At 38.1% G+C, this 15,594-nt stretch overlaps 1 protein-coding gene and 1 pseudogene across 3 annotated transcripts in view; both read left to right on the top strand.

Annotated features, from left to right (window-relative positions):
• LOC111149058 (gamma-aminobutyric acid type A receptor beta1 subunit) overlaps positions 1-15,594 on the top strand; it is a 419,687-nt gene that overhangs the window by 130,396 nt on the left and 273,697 nt on the right. For both annotated transcript variants that reach the window (XM_022505961.1, XM_022505962.1), the window contains exon 4: positions 944-1,164. In XM_022505961.1, coding sequence (XP_022361669.1) covers positions 944-1,164 — 221 coding nt within the window. The remainder of the gene's footprint in view (positions 1-943; positions 1,165-15,594) is intronic.
• The window catches only part of LOC111149059, a 4,203-nt pseudogene continuing 3,504 nt past the window's right edge, over positions 14,896-15,594 (top strand). Inside the window, exon 1 of the transcript XR_002640737.1 lies at positions 14,896-15,452. The product of XR_002640737.1 is annotated as a heterogeneous nuclear ribonucleoprotein A3-like (transcript). The remainder of the gene's footprint in view (positions 15,453-15,594) is intronic.

The following is a 15,594-nucleotide window of genomic DNA, read 5'->3' as shown; positions in this document are numbered from 1 at the left end:
TTTCTTGAGGAATCTCCACACTGTTCTCCAAAGTGGCTGCACCAACTTGCATTCCCACCAACAGTGTAATAGGGTTCCCCTTTCTCCACATCCCCTCCAACACATGTTGTTTCCTGTCTTGCTAATTTTGGCCATTCTAACTGGTGTAAGGTGGTATCTCAATGTGGTTTTAATTTGAATCTCCCTGATGGCTAGTGATGATGAACATTTTTTCATGTGTCTGATAGCCATTTGTATGTCTTCATTGGAGAAGTGTCTGTTCATATCTTCTGCCCATTTTTTGATATGATTATCTGTTTTGTGTGTGTTGAGTTTGAGGAGTTCTTTATAGATCCTGGATATCAATCTTTTGTCTGTACTGTCATTTGCAAATATCTTCTCCCATTCCGTGGGTTGCCTCTTTGTTTGTTGACTGTTTCCTTTGCTGTGCAGAAGCTTTTGATTTTGATGAAGTCCCAAAAGTTTATTTTGGCTTTTGTTTCCTTTGCCTTTGGAGACATATCTTGAAAGAAGTTGCTGTGGCTGATATCGAAGAGATTACTGCCTATGTTCTCCTCTAGGATTCTGATGGATTCCTGTCTCACGTTGAGGTCTTTTATCCAGAGGTAGATTTTTGTGGACATGGTTCTCTCAGTACAACTTTCCTTTATGACCTACCCCATGAACATTACCTTAACTTCAAACCTTAAAATTCAGTTCAATGGATTTACCCTACATTGGAGTGAATGCTCGTGCATGCCTTCAATTATTACTCCATTACTTCTAACCTATTGGTTGCCTATAATTGGAGGTGTAAATTTCTGTGTATTCACATGTAACTTCAGGGATAGCAGGACAGTGGATCTCTGAGAATATATAATATCACAGACTATCACTTTCATGACAAAAGGCCTTTAATGATGATAATTAAAATTTTTCATTTTTTGTTTCATTTGTTTCACAGGATTATACACTCACCATGTATTTCCAGCAGTCTTGGAAAGACAAAAGACTTTCTTATTCTGGAATCCCACTAAACCTCACATTAGACAACAGGGTAGCTGACCAACTCTGGGTGCCAGACACCTATTTTCTGAATGACAAGAAATCATTTGTGCATGGGGTTACCGTGAAAAATCGAATGATCCGACTGCATCCTGATGGAACAGTTCTCTACGGACTCCGGTAAATGACTTTGTGTTGCATGGTTCACTATTATCATTGTTGTTCTTGTTGTTATGTTTTATTATTATTATTATTATTTTTACTTTTGGGAATGGGCAGCAGGAAGAAAAGCAAGTAGGAGAATATATAGACACGTTAATTTCTGTAACAAAATTATATTAAAGACCAGAAAATCTCTTTTGGAGAAAGAAAATCAATGGAGCTAAATCTAGGCAACTTTGTTCATCAAAGGTAAGTGAACTATTTGCCCTGAACTTCCAATAATAAACAGAGTAATAAGAAAATGTATGTTTGCCAGATTTTATACCTAACTTATTGTAGAAGTTCAATCTTTTTTTAGTTGATTGCTTGATTATTTCAGAGCCATCCAGGTTGAACTGAAATGTATTCTAAGTAGTGGATATAGCTACTTAATTATGAAAGAGAATTAGGAAACAATATCTTAAAGAAGTAGGAAAATATTTTGTGGTGACTTTGAGAAGATTCATAGTGTTTTCATTCCCTTAAATCCCTCTCTTAATGTTTGTATTTATGTATGTGATCCATATTGTTTGTGTTTCATGTAAGGCAAGGGTTGAGGTTCAATTTTTCCCATATGAATATCCAGTTGTGTAATTTACTGAAGAGATTCTTTTTTTCTCACCAGATTGTTTTTTGGTACTTTTGCCTGGATAAGTGGGAGTCTAGTTCTAAGCTCTACTCTGTTCCATTGTTCTATGTGTCTATCTGCAAACAGTATCACATTAATTATAATAACTATATGGTAAATCATAAAATCGTGTAAATCCTTCAACTTTGTACTTATTGTTTAATATTGCTATGGAAATTCTAGGCCTTGTGCTTCTTCCTATAGCATTTAGAATCAACCTTTGATTTCTACCCAAAAAGATCTGCTGAAATTGTAATTGAGATTGCCTTGACTCTATAGATCAATTTGGGGAGAATGAATATCTTAAAATTCTAATACATGAATATGATATACCTTCATTTATTTAGGTTGTCTTTAATTTATATCAAAATGTTTTGCACTATAGTGGATTTTATTTTGTTTATTTGGCTTTTTAAGACTCAAGTATAGAAGAGGTATCATATACTTGTGGTCTATTATTAACCCTCATTTTGTTAAAGGTTTATTTAAAATTTTAGAGCTATAATCCAAATCAGCTTCCCATTTTACCAAAGAAATACCTGAACAGTGGCATGTTATCGGAGGATATGTAGAGTGGTGGTTCTTTAACATGTATTGTCACCTTTCATAATCCCTTTGAGAAGCTGAAGAGAGCTATATTCACAAACTCATTTTCCCTTTATTTTAGAGTTTTCATAAGCCCCCTAAAATTCTTTGCATGCCTTCCACACCAAGTTAACATTCTAGGTAAGGGATAAAATGCTACAATTTCTGTTCATTCATGAATATCCAAAAACAATATGCAAGTGAAAACAACTGCACTTTTTTTCTGCACTAAGTTCTGCACTAAAACTTCTGAACTTAACCCAGTGATTGATTATTTAGTTGATAGATTTGGAGTTCATTTGCATAATAAAACAGCATTAGTTGCAAAATAATATTTGTAATTTCTCCACTTTTTCAGTACCCCAAGAGCTTTCAATTCTAGTTTAAAATCTCTGACCTAAAAGTCTCTCAGAAAAAATGGTAAAATAAACCAACAATTCCCATGAGTGTATTGATACTTACTGACAAAATCTACTAACTCAAGATCAGTGGTGATCATTAACGATGATGCACACACTGGAAATCATTTGTAATTTTTTGTCATCTATGAAACTTTTATTGGATATAACCAAGGTATAATGGGACAAATTACTCTTCTAAAATATTCTGGGAGAATAATTCCATAACCCAATTTAGTAAGCTTATCAATTACATGTATAATCACTATATGTGATTAATAAAGAATGTATAAAAAGTTGTTTTTGTTTGAAAGAAAAAAGAACCATGTTTTTTACAGGCAAGAAAGTGGGTTGTATTCTCAGTTTACAGTGTCATTTCAGGCATTTCTCAGATTATTGGTAGCCTCTACCAATGGGAATTGATGGAAAGGAAGAAAAATATTTGAGGACCATGAAGTTGAACACACTTCATTATAAACTGATAAAACTGAGGCACAAAACAGGAAGGGCCTTTTCTAAGGGCACAAGAAAGTAATGGCAGAATTGGGACTAAAATCCAGGTACCCTGATTCCCATATGTGTGCTTTTCCTACCCCACTGCCTTTCAAACACATTTAGAAGTCAACACCTCCTATCAAGTTGTACAACATTGCTTTCTCCTCTTTGGAGCCAACATAGGCTTGGAGCCCCCAAATGGATCTCCCAAGGAAAACACAAATCCTTCCTTTATTATGTGGACTCTGGTCTGTTTTTGACAGCAGCATTCTCTATAAGAGCTTCACACCATTTCTGGTATTTCTCTTCCCTTGTCTTCTTTCCTACCTCTTCCCTCACAGGTTTGTTTTTCTTTTCCTGGAGGTTATAAACATCCTGGAGAAACCATAAGATACAGCAAAGAAAGCATAACACCTGGAGTCAAAGGACCAAAAATAGGCTCAAACTCCAATATCTCTGATTGTTTGACCTTGAACAACTTATACAAATTTACTGAGTCTTAGTTCTATCATCTGCAGTAATGGATTAATAATCCCTGGTACATTCTTATGAAATAATGATTATGTTAATACATGGTAAATTTAAATTATATTTTTCTAAAGTCATTGTGCCTTATATAATAGCCTTATCAGGTGATGGAAAAACTGCACATGGAGGGTGATTCTCTAATTCCCTGGGGCGTCAGTAGTCAGAACAGAGATACAGTTGTCCAATTAAAAAAAAAAAAAAAAATCCGGGGCGTCTGGGTGGCAGCCCAGTCAGTTAAGCATCCAAGTCTTGGTTTAAGCTCCAGTCATGATCTCAGGGTCTTGAGATCAAGCACTATATCGGGCTCCATGCTAAGTGGATAGTCTGTTTGAAACTCTTTCCCCACTCTCTCCATCCTCCTATGCCCTTCCCCCTTCTCACCCAGTGCTCGCTCGCTCTCTCTTTCTCTCTTCTTTGCTCTCTCCCTCTCTCAAAGTAAATAATTAAGAAAACATTCATTGAGTGCCCAGTCTATGCCATATGCTCACTATTATGGACCTGGAAATAATTCCTCAGAAGCCTGATAGAAATTTGTCATTGTGACAGTGACTATGGATTAGAAGACTTGCAGCTGGACTAGATTGTGCTCCTCTGTAAGCTATTTCCTCCTCTAGGCTTCAGATCTCTCAGTCTTAAAGGGAAGAGATTGCATAAAATTATCCCTAAATTCCCTTCCAAAACTAACATCCATTGCTTCTATGGTCCTATATATTCAGGCATGTTTATTTTAATTCTTCTGATATAACACTTCCTAGTCTTAGAAATGACAATCTGCATTTTTTCTTTGTAATTGCCTTTTCAAGAATAACTGTCATATATTACTTCCTAAGCACATGTACTAGAAAAGCCTTATCATATAACATATGCATTGGCATATTCATAGCTATGCTTATTTTAGAGTTGGATAATGAGGAGAAAGAAATCCTTGCCTTATCTCTTCCCGTAAGTCCAGCTGATAGTCATTATGAAATGAGACTATACACTAATGGGTTGTTTTTAGCATTGATGGGATCAGTGGGATTTTCTGAATGTACCTGAAAGCCCCTTTAACTGGGTATTCCATAATCACAAGACCATATCATTAAACTAAATAAAAATGTTTCTATATATTCAAACTCATTTTGAGATGCTAAAACAATGCCTATGAAGCCACAGGAATAGAATTGCTGGTTTTCTATTTTTGTCAACTATGTCAAATCAGACTTGACACACAAGGAATGCCACACAGTTGTGTTAACACTTTAAAATAATGAAGTGGTGTCTGATAGGAGACTAGTGCTTTTGCAGGAGCCAGGCTTCTGTGCAACAGGCACTCAGCACATAGAAGAGACTCCATTCCTTGAGCTTTTTGCTCCCAGGTTACTTCTGCTGTGACAAAATGCATTATACCACGGAGCAACATCGCAGTCACTATTACTTCCTCCTCCATTTTGCTCGAGATCTAACTAAAAGATGTCTAAGATGTGGCAGGAGACCAAAACTTACGTCCATGTCCCATGACTGCTCCACCATGCTCCTTTCAAAACACATAACGGCATTTCTTTTCTTACTTAAAAGTGGAGACTAAACAACCAAATTCTTCAGAGTCATGCATCAAACCCTTAATCTTCTGTTTTTCCTCCCTTCCATTTAACTCCTCCTCTTTTGAAGGCCAGTCTCTCCACATAGGCATTTAACTTCATTGCTGCACACTCTTTTCAGACTTTGCTCCCTTCTTTTAGCAGATCTTCAGTCTTCAACCTCACTGGCTCCTTCCCCTTGGTTTTGTCCTCAAACACCAGTCCTCTCACATCTCACATCTTTGGTTTCCTCTACTCCCTCACTATTTATTTACTCCTCAGTCTCCAAAACCATGACTCCACTCGTGCTACTTTCCTGAAACAATTCTCTCCAAAATTACCAGCACCACTGTTGTTGCTTTTCAATCCATACTCTTGAGTTCTCTGAATGATTTGAGCGGTGACTGACCTTGACTTCTGGATTTCCAAGACTTGGTGTAGTTTTTTCATTATTGCTGTTCTTCTGGTCCTTTTCCCCTTTCTTCACTCATTCCTTTCTTGCCTCTAATGGTGAATTAGAAGGATTCCTTGAGATTTTACCAACTCACTGATGTGACAGCTTATATATCTAAAATTCCAAATTATTGAGTTCAGAAAAATATTTTAATTGCTTCCTGAGCATCTGTATCTGGATGCCCACCTGGCCAGTTCCTCCTGACATGACCCCTGTTTCGTAGTATCTGGTTTTTTTTTTTTTTTCCTAAAATCAGGTTCTCCTCCTTATACAGCTGCGAACAAAAATCGTCATCTGCCAAGTCAATAGGAATAAACTTGTAGGTAGTTTTGACTCCACATCTCTTTTTGTTCTGAGATCCAATTTATCGTTTCTGCTCTGCTGTATCTCAGCGATGTCCATTTACAAACCATTCCCATTGTCTAAATTAACATCCTCACTATCTGTCACTTCCTGGCCCATTTTGTATCTCAATTTTTCTTATTCTCATCACTGCCATCTTATTCTTCCTATGGTGCATGTTAGATCATATCACTTCTACAGGAAAAAAAATTTCTCCTCAGTCCCCATAAAATCACCTTTTTATTCTTCTGTCTGTAATCTAAAACTTTCTGTATGTGACCAAAACAACTTTCCCACATCATTACACATTTCCTTCCTCTACAAAGACTAAATCTTTATAAAACAACTTACTTGTTTCTCTAAACACATTCAGGGTGTTTCAAACTCAAGTATGACCCAAATATATGACCCAAATAGATCATATTTATACTAAAAATCTATTTGCTATGTATCTGAAATTCAAATTTAACTGGGCATCCTGTATTTTATCTGAAAAACTTAGAGCCCTGTGAAATGTTCTCCCTTCTCTATCCCCAAACCCTCTTTCCCTCACTCCACCACTGTCTCCCATCTTACTCCTTTTTCTTTCTTTCTTTCTTTCTTTTTTTAAATTTCTTTTCAGCATAACAATATTCATTGTTTATGCACCACACCCAGTGCTCCATGCAATACGTGCCCTCCATAATACCCACCACCTGACTCCCCTGACCTCCTCCCACCCCCCCGCCCCTTCAAAATCCTCAGATTGTTTTTCAGAGTCCACAGTCTCTCATGGTTCACCTCCCCTTCCAATTTCCCTCAACTCCCTTCGCCTCTCCATCTCCCTAGGTCCTCCATGCTATTTGTTATGCTCTAAAAATAAGTGAAACCATATGATAATTGACTCTCTGTTTAACTTATTTCACTCAGCATAATCTTACTCCTTTTTGTTAAAAGCCTCTCTGAAATTCCACTTTCTCCATGAGGACTTTCACAATCTTTTTAACCAGATAGAAACTCTCTCGATTTGATGCCTTACTTTGCTTTAATCCCACGTAAGCCCATGAATTTGTAATACCCTTTTGATGTTATATCTTTCTGTGTCTTAGGATTATTTTCCTGTGATACCAACAAGATTGATACCGATCTATCTGCTGAAAATGTGAACTTTGTTTCCTTGACCTTTGATCCCCTCTCTCAAGCCAAATAAATGTTTGAAAAATTGAAACGGAAATTTGTAGGACGCAGTCACCTGACTCACAACCGCTGTCAGCTGCAGCATTTCCTGTGTCTAAGTGAGGGCTCTTAACCAGAGCGATTATCACTGTTAATGACCAGATGTGTTCTGCCTCTTGTCCAAACATCATCCAGCTGGCTGAAAACACTGGTTCTCTCTAAGGCCCGACCCTGTGGAGGCTGAAAGACAGTGTTTGTCTTTCCTGAAAACGGCAGGCATGGAATGACTGAATTCTGGGATCCTATTTAGTGGAATACTTAACCTTCCTAAAAACTGCCTTTCCTTTGCGTTCCCCTCCTAACCCTTGCCTTGGCTTTTCTTCCCAAACTCACAATGCTTCTTTCCTGCATCTTCTACCAAAGGTTAGCTTGGGGCCAGGTGGTTTTGAGGATCCATGTGAGAATGGGAAGTGGAATGTATAGTGAAAATCCATTTGGCCCAATACTGGCTCAGATTGGACCTTGTAAGTATGTTGAGTGTCATTTTGGCTTGTGGGGACATATTGTAAGCACATAAAAATTAAGTAATACCTATCACAGCATTTAATATTGATAGCAGTTGTATCAAGGAATTTAGCCAATACCAAAATATATAAATAATTGAAGCTATACCATGCATGATTGCTATACTAATATCTGGGTATATAAATGTGCTAAGCCAACTATATAAGTAGTTGAGATTATACCATGCTGAGTGCTCTACTTCTATTGTCATATTTGATCTTTACTACAACACTATGAACTATGTACTATTATTATGCTATGTACCAACACTTAAAGAACCTAAAGTAACTTTTCTTGCTCATAATTTATTGTCAAGATCAAAGAGGTACACACATTTCATTTGACTAATAAAATATCTAAAATCTCTTTTTATTCTAAATGTTCACTGTTCCTTTATTTCCCTCCTTGTAAATTATTTTAAGAAAACATGTTATTTTTTTTTGTGATTACATCCTCTTGTTGCAAATGTTTCCCTCTGACTTCTACCTAAGGTTTGATCAGATTGACACTAGTTGTTTTGTTGGGCTTTGACAACACTGCTTCGTAAGTCATCTTGTCCACTTCTAGCATGAGACACAAAACGCCTGACTCTCTCTGTGATGTGAAGATTGATGAGCAGATTTAAGCATTGACAACTTGATCTATCCATTATAATAATCCTATTCATTTTTATATAATTCTGTTAGTTTGCTGAGACTGCTATAACAAAGCACCACAGAATGAGTGCCAACAGGAATATGTAGTCTCCCAGATCTGGAGCCAACAAGGTTGGTTCCTCCAGAGGGCTATGAGGGAAGGATTGGTTCTAGGCCTTTCTCCTTAGCATGACTGGTTTCTCCCTGCGTCTCCTCATATCACCTTCTCTCTGTGTGTACCTCGGTGTCCTTTTCTTAAAGGACACTGGTGATGTTGGATTAGGGCCTACCCTAATGATCTCACTTTAAATTGATTACCTCCATAAATATCCTACCTCCAACTAAGGTCACACTCAGGTATTGGGTGTTAGGATTTCAACAGATGAATTTCGGGGGACACAACTCAGGCCATGACAATTTTAGCAGCCACTGATAGTCTTGGCCAAAACTGATTTAGAAATTGCAAAATGGTGATATTTTATCATTCCTTCTTTATTTATTAACTAGATTATTCTCTAAGCAAGAACTTTCCCTCACCAATTGGGTAACCCTGAGATTAAGTTGTTGCAATGAAGGCGGCATAAATGCTTGATTGTTTCCCTTTATTTAGCAGTTTTCAAAATAGCTGGTTGTTTCCCTAGAATCTCCCAAATCCCCCTAGAATCTCCCAAACACCACTGAAGTTTGGCGTTTTGTTGTTTTCTTGTGTGTGTATCCTTATGAAGTCACAGGTTGAAACAGGTATGCCTGTTCCATTTCCATCCTCATGTTGTCTTGTCTTTGGCCACTGGCAGCCCGTTAAGTTGGCTCCTGAGGTGTTTGAACATGACATCGGAATCATTGACAGCTCCTTTGTCTTTTGATCCATCAGCTTGCACATTGTCTATCCCAGAAGTAGAGGAAACAGATCACAAGTTTGTACTGATATTTTTTTTAAAGATTTTATTTATTTAGTTGACAGAGAGATCACAAGTAGGCAGAGAGAGAGGGGGAAGCAGACTCCCCGCCGAGCAGAGAGCCTGACGTGGGGCTCGATCCCAGGACCCCGAGATCACGACCCGAGCCGAAGGCAGAGGCTTAACCCACTGAGCCACCCAGGTGCCCCTGTATTGATATTTCTGATTCAAATTTAAAATTACAGGGCTTTTTTTCAACCTCTTTGATTTTATGTTTGTTTCTTTCATCCTCTTTAAAAATATTGATTCCTAATGTATTAACGTAATTATTTATTTAGTTTATCCTGTTATATATATAATATATATGTGTACATATATATATATATTTTTTAATGAAAATACCAACATTATTGTTACTAATGATGAGATTACCAAAAACAGGTTAAGATTTCTTCCCAGTAATCTTGCCTTTAGGGTGTATCCTGTTAGGGACACAGAGTAGAATTACTGTTTTTAAAGTTACATTTTAAACTTCGGTGCCTTACTATATGGTTAAGCCACCACTTAAAGAAGTACATTTTGCTTTTGGTTTGGATTCTTAAAATTTGATTTAATTCTATTTCATAATTATATAAAACATTTACATAGTTCTAAAGTCAAACAATGAAACAAAAGAAATCTTACTTCCGCTGTGGTCCTGACTTTCTTCCATTTTCTTCCCCTGTAGCATTTTAATTTGCTTTAAGATTTTCCTTCTAAGATAACAGACATGCACACATACTCACCACCTTGGCTGGAAGGTAGTAGAGTATACCTACTATTCTTTATCTTGGGAAGTGATTTTGGAAACCACCTTACATAATGCTGAAAGCAGATTTTAATCCAACTTTCCTCATTTCAGCCTGCACTCTTAAGCCCTGCACAGAGAAGCCTTTCTCTGTGCTGTTTAAGCTTGTCTTTTCCTGCAGATGTTGCTGGTAAGACAGTCACCTATGTCTGATGCTTTCATTGCTCACCATTATAGGAATGAAAATAATTGGAGAGGGTCCACAACATAAATGGGTATAGCTCTGCCAAGTGTGTGAGCTTTATAAAATGTACATGACTTTGTCGGGTTTTCTAACACATGCAAATGACTCCAAATTCCAAAGAGAAGCTTCTAAATTTCAGGTTTCAGAAATAAATTTAATGTTAACCAGAAACCTGTGGCCTGAGAGGGATTTTGAGAACTCCCCCACCATATTTGCTTACCTAGCCTGACTCTGAATCGGTTTTTTGATGTTCTTGACAGCACCTGACCATGCGTTGTGCATGAGAATAAAATCAATGACTACATTTATTGAATATAAGAGAAAAACAGAGTTTCCCACTGTTCCTTGAAGGATCATCTTGTCTTGCCTTGGTCTTCATGATAAAGCAAAGTAAAAAGTAAAGGCAGTTATTTTAATAATACTGATCCAGAAAGAAAAAAAAAAACACTATTGATTTTTAAAGCAGTTTGGGGTCCTAAATGTTTCATATTAGCTCTCTACATTGATTCACACCCTGAAAAAATTACTTCTCTCTCCTACAAACTGTCTGTGTAGAGAAGGGTTATGATTACATTCAGGAGTCCTGGGCAGATCACACAGGGCTTCCTGTGAGATATGCTGGGCAAAGATATTGTTGTGTTGATTGTGGAGAATAAATACGTGGGCTGATGCAGCGTTCACAGAGGAAGGTTGGCTGATATTGACAAATGCTTCCTGTTAAGAGAAAGAAACTTTTTACTTCGAAGGGAAGAAAGAAAAAATAGGCCATGCATAAGGAATACGTAGCTCACTCTATTAGGAGGAATGCCTGGAGACGCTCTTTACAATTCCCACCAAACAGCATTATATTCCTATTCCCGTCACACAGTAGTTGACTTACATTTTAGAGTTTCGTCAGTGGCATACAGAGAAAGCTATTTGAATTGTTCGCCAGTGAAAGAGCTGCTATTTTTGCTTTTCAAAGTTTTTATTTTTATTTTTCGTGTTCTTTATTCATCTATCTAAATATGAACATTTTTTATGATTAAATATTTGTTAGGTCTCCTTTTTTTTAAGATTTTATCTACTTATTTGAGAGAGAGCATAAGGAGGCAAAGGGACAGAGGGAGAGGGAGACTCCCCACTCAGCAGAGAACTTGATGTGGGCCTTGATCACAGGACCCTGAGATCATGACCTGAGCCAAAGGCAGCCACTTAACTGACTGAGCCACCCAGGTGCTCCAAGAGTCTCCTTTTTTTTTTTTTTTTTTTTAAGATTTTATTCAAGGGTGCCTGGGTGGCTCAGTGGGTTAAGCCGCTGCCTTCGGCTCAGGTCGTGATCTCAGGGTCCTGGGATCGAGTCCCGCGTCGGGCTCTCTGCTCAGCAGGGAGCCTGCTTCCCTCTCTCTCTCTCTCTCTCTCTCTCTCTGCCTGCCTCTCCGTCTACTTGTGATCTCTCTCTCTGTCAAATAAATAAATAAAATCTTTGAAAAAAAAAAAGATTTTATTCAAGAGAGAGAAAAAGAGAAAGAGATAGTGAGAGAGAACAGGAGTGGCAGGAGAGGGAGAAGAAAGCCCCCTGCTGAGCAGGGAGCTCGATCCCAGTCCCCTGGGATCATGACCCGAGCTAAAGGCAGACACTTAACCGACTGAGCCACCCAGGCACCCCAAGGGTCTCCTTTTTGATAAATATGGTGTTGTGAGTAATTCAAGTTCTAAAAGACCAATTTAAGTAATTATGCAATTACTATAACTATTGTGTGGCCATGTGATCTGTGGATGTGTCATTATGATAAAACTTAAATTAATGTAGAAGATTAAGTAAAAACGGTGACCCTAAATTATCTAAAAAAAAAAAAAAAAAAAAAAGAACCTCATCTCCTGAAATTCTTAACCTTGATTGAGACTCTCTTGGAATAATACCAAATCTGGACTCTCAGGAAAGGAGAAAAGAACGAGAGAAAAACATGTAAGAAGGAGAAAGAAAGAAAGAAAGAAAGAAAGAAAGAAAGAAAGAAAGAAAGAAAGAAAGAAAGAAAGATGGAAGGATGGAAGGCAGGCAGGAGGAAAGGCAAAAAGGCAGGGAGGCAGAGAGAGAACGAGGGATGGAGAGAGGGAGGAAAGAGAAAGGGAGGAAGGGAGAAAGGAAGGAAGGAAAGAAGAAGAAACAGGGGCACCTGGGTGGCTCAGTGGGTTAAGCCTCTGCCTTTGGCTCAGGTCATGATCTCAGGGTCCTGGGACTGAGCCCCGCATTGGGCTCTCTGCTCAGCAGGGAGCCTGCTTCCCCCTCTCTCTCTGCTTGCCTCTCTGCCTACTTGTGATCTCTGTCTGTCAAATAAATAAATAAAACCTTTAAAAAAAAAAAAAGAAGAAGAAGAAATAATAAAAGAAAGGCAAACCAAATATTTTAAAGTTGTGTCTTATTTTTTTAGATACTAATCATAATATTGCAAACAACACCATTTCCAAGAAGATGTATTAGGTTGTGACAACCATTGGTGACATTTTGAAAGTAATCTCCATGACCCTCAGTTGATTCCATTAAACCATCATTTCCAGCTTCAGTGTTTTAGTACCACTTCCATGATTTTTGCCACAACTGTATATCATCCAAAATGACTTTTTGCCTTTTGACTCCTTTTTTGCTTATGTAAGTATGCATATATATATATTTTTTTGTTTTAAAGATTTTATTTATTTATTTGACAGAGAGCGAGATCACAAGCAGGCAGAGAGGCAGGTAGAGAGAGAGGGGGAAGCGGGCTCCCCACTGAGCAGAGAGCCAGATATGGGGCTCGATCCTAGGACCGTGAGACCACGACCTGAGCCGAAGGCAGGGGCTTAACCCACTGAGCCACCCAGGTGCCCCAATATGCATATATATTTTTAAAGGAAACTTTCATTACTTCTGCATGTGAAAAATTATACCTTTAAAAAATAGATGTTAAGGGGCTGCCTGGGTGGCTCAGTTGGGTTAAGCCTCTGCCTTCAGCTCAGGTCATGATCTCAGGGTCCTGGGATCGAGTCCCACATCAGGCTCTCTGCTAGGCAGAGAGCCTGCTTCCTCCTTTCTCTCTCTCTCTCTCTCTCTCTCTCTCTCTCTCTACTTGTGATCTCTTTCTGTCAAATAAATAAAATCTTTAAAAAAAATAGATGTTAAAATGCATCTAAGCTAGGAATTTTATTAAAATATAAAAATGCTTAGCCACATTCTACCTACAATGGTCTTTCCTCATTGATAAAATTGAGGTAACACTATTTCTTATCTTGTGGGGTATTACTAAGGTTAAGTAAGTTAATACAGTAAAGGACTTAACAACATTCTCTGATACCTAGTAAGGGCCTGACGAGTGCTGACTTACCTTGTTTAAAACTTTGTATATGTACATGTAGATAACAAACACATGCTGTAGACATAATAATGACCATCATCGAAATAAAGCCCTAAATTTTCTCTACTAATCTTTTCAGACACCAAGTGAAAGCTAGCCTCCCTTTCAGTGTCTGTGTCTCAGATTATGAAATGACCTCCCCAGAAGCCACCAGCTGTCTCTACTGCAATTCACCTTCTCATTTTGAATACCAAAGGGAAGCCAGAGTATGCTTCTCAAACCTAAAATTCCACTTTGGTTTGTCTATCACACGTAATACTCAGCCTGATATGTCACTTTTTATATATTTGGATATTTTTATTTATTTGGATATTTAAATTTTATTTCATTTTTTCCCATGTTCCAAGAGTCATTGTTTATGCACCACACCCAGTGCTCCATGTAATATGTGCCCTCCTTAATACCCACCACCAGGCTCACCCAACCCCCCACCCCCCTCCCCTCCAAAACTCTCAGTTTTTATTTTTAACTATAATAATATAACTTCCCATATGTGGGGCGACCAATGTAACATGATGTTTATGGATTATGCAGCATTCCATGCCATTATGGAAGCAGTAGTCTATTCTAGACCAGAACAGAAATGTCATGGAGAATTTCTGGAAGCAGCCATATGCTATTAAACTGCAATAGAAAACATTTTGTTTAAGGTTAGATCTCTTAGAAGAATATTAATTTATTTTTTTATTAAACACATATACATTTATTTATTTACTTTTGTTATGTTCAGTTGGCCACTGTATGATACATAATTAGCTTTTTATGTAGTGTTCAATGATTCATTAGTAAAGTATTCATCACAGCAATGTGCATCCTCAATACCACGTGTCTCCTCAATACCCATCACCCTGTTACCCCCTCCCCTTGCCCCCTTCCCCTCTGAAACCCCAGATTGTTTCTCTGGGTCCACAGTCTCTCATGGTTCATCTCCCTCTCTGATTTCTCCCTGTCTGGATTTCCTTCCTTTCCCTTATGTTCCTCCATGCTGTTGCTTATGTTCCACATATGAGTAAAACCATATGATAATTGATATTGAACTCGAGTTGGAAGAGGCGAGTCCGGTCTCAAAATGGAGGTAAAACCGCCGCCAGGTTGCCCCCAGCCCAACTCCGGCCGTCGCCGCTGCCGGGAGGGTGGGGGGGGGGCCTGATCCAAAGGAACCAGAGCAGTTGAGAAAACTGTTTATTGGTGGTTTGAGCTTTGAAACTACAGATGATAGTTTAAGAGAACATTTTGAAAAATGGGGTACACTTACAGATTGTGTGGTGATGAGAGACCCCCAAACAAAACGTTCCAGGGGTTTTGGTTTTGTGACTTACTCTTGTGTTGAAGAGGTGGATGCAGCAATGTGTGCCCGACCACTCAAGGTTGATGGGCGTGTAGTGGAACCAAAGAGAGCTGTTTCTAGAGAGGATTCTGTAAACCCTGGTGCCCATCTAACAGTGAAGAAAATTTTTGTTGGTGGTATTAAAGAAGATACAGAAGAGTATAATTTGAGAGACTACTTTGAAAAGTATGGCAAGATTGAAACCATAGAAGTTACGGAAGACAGGCAGAGTGGAAAAAAGAGAGGATTTGCTTTTGTAACTTTGATGATCATGATACAGTTGATAAAATTGTTGTTCAGAAATACCACACTATTTTTTTTTATTTTATTTTTTTATAAACATATAATATATTTTTATCCCCAGGGGTACAGGTCTGTGAATTGCCAGATTTACACACTTCACAGCACTCACCATAGCACATACCCTCCCCAATGTCCATA

This window comes from Enhydra lutris, unplaced genomic scaffold (assembly GCF_002288905.1).
Source record: "Enhydra lutris kenyoni isolate GAN:26980312 unplaced genomic scaffold, ASM228890v2 scaffoldscaffold21, whole genome shotgun sequence".
NCBI lineage: Eukaryota > Metazoa > Chordata > Mammalia > Carnivora > Mustelidae > Enhydra > Enhydra lutris.
Note: the sequence above shows the minus strand (reverse complement) of the source record. Positions and strands in the feature narration are given on the sequence as shown.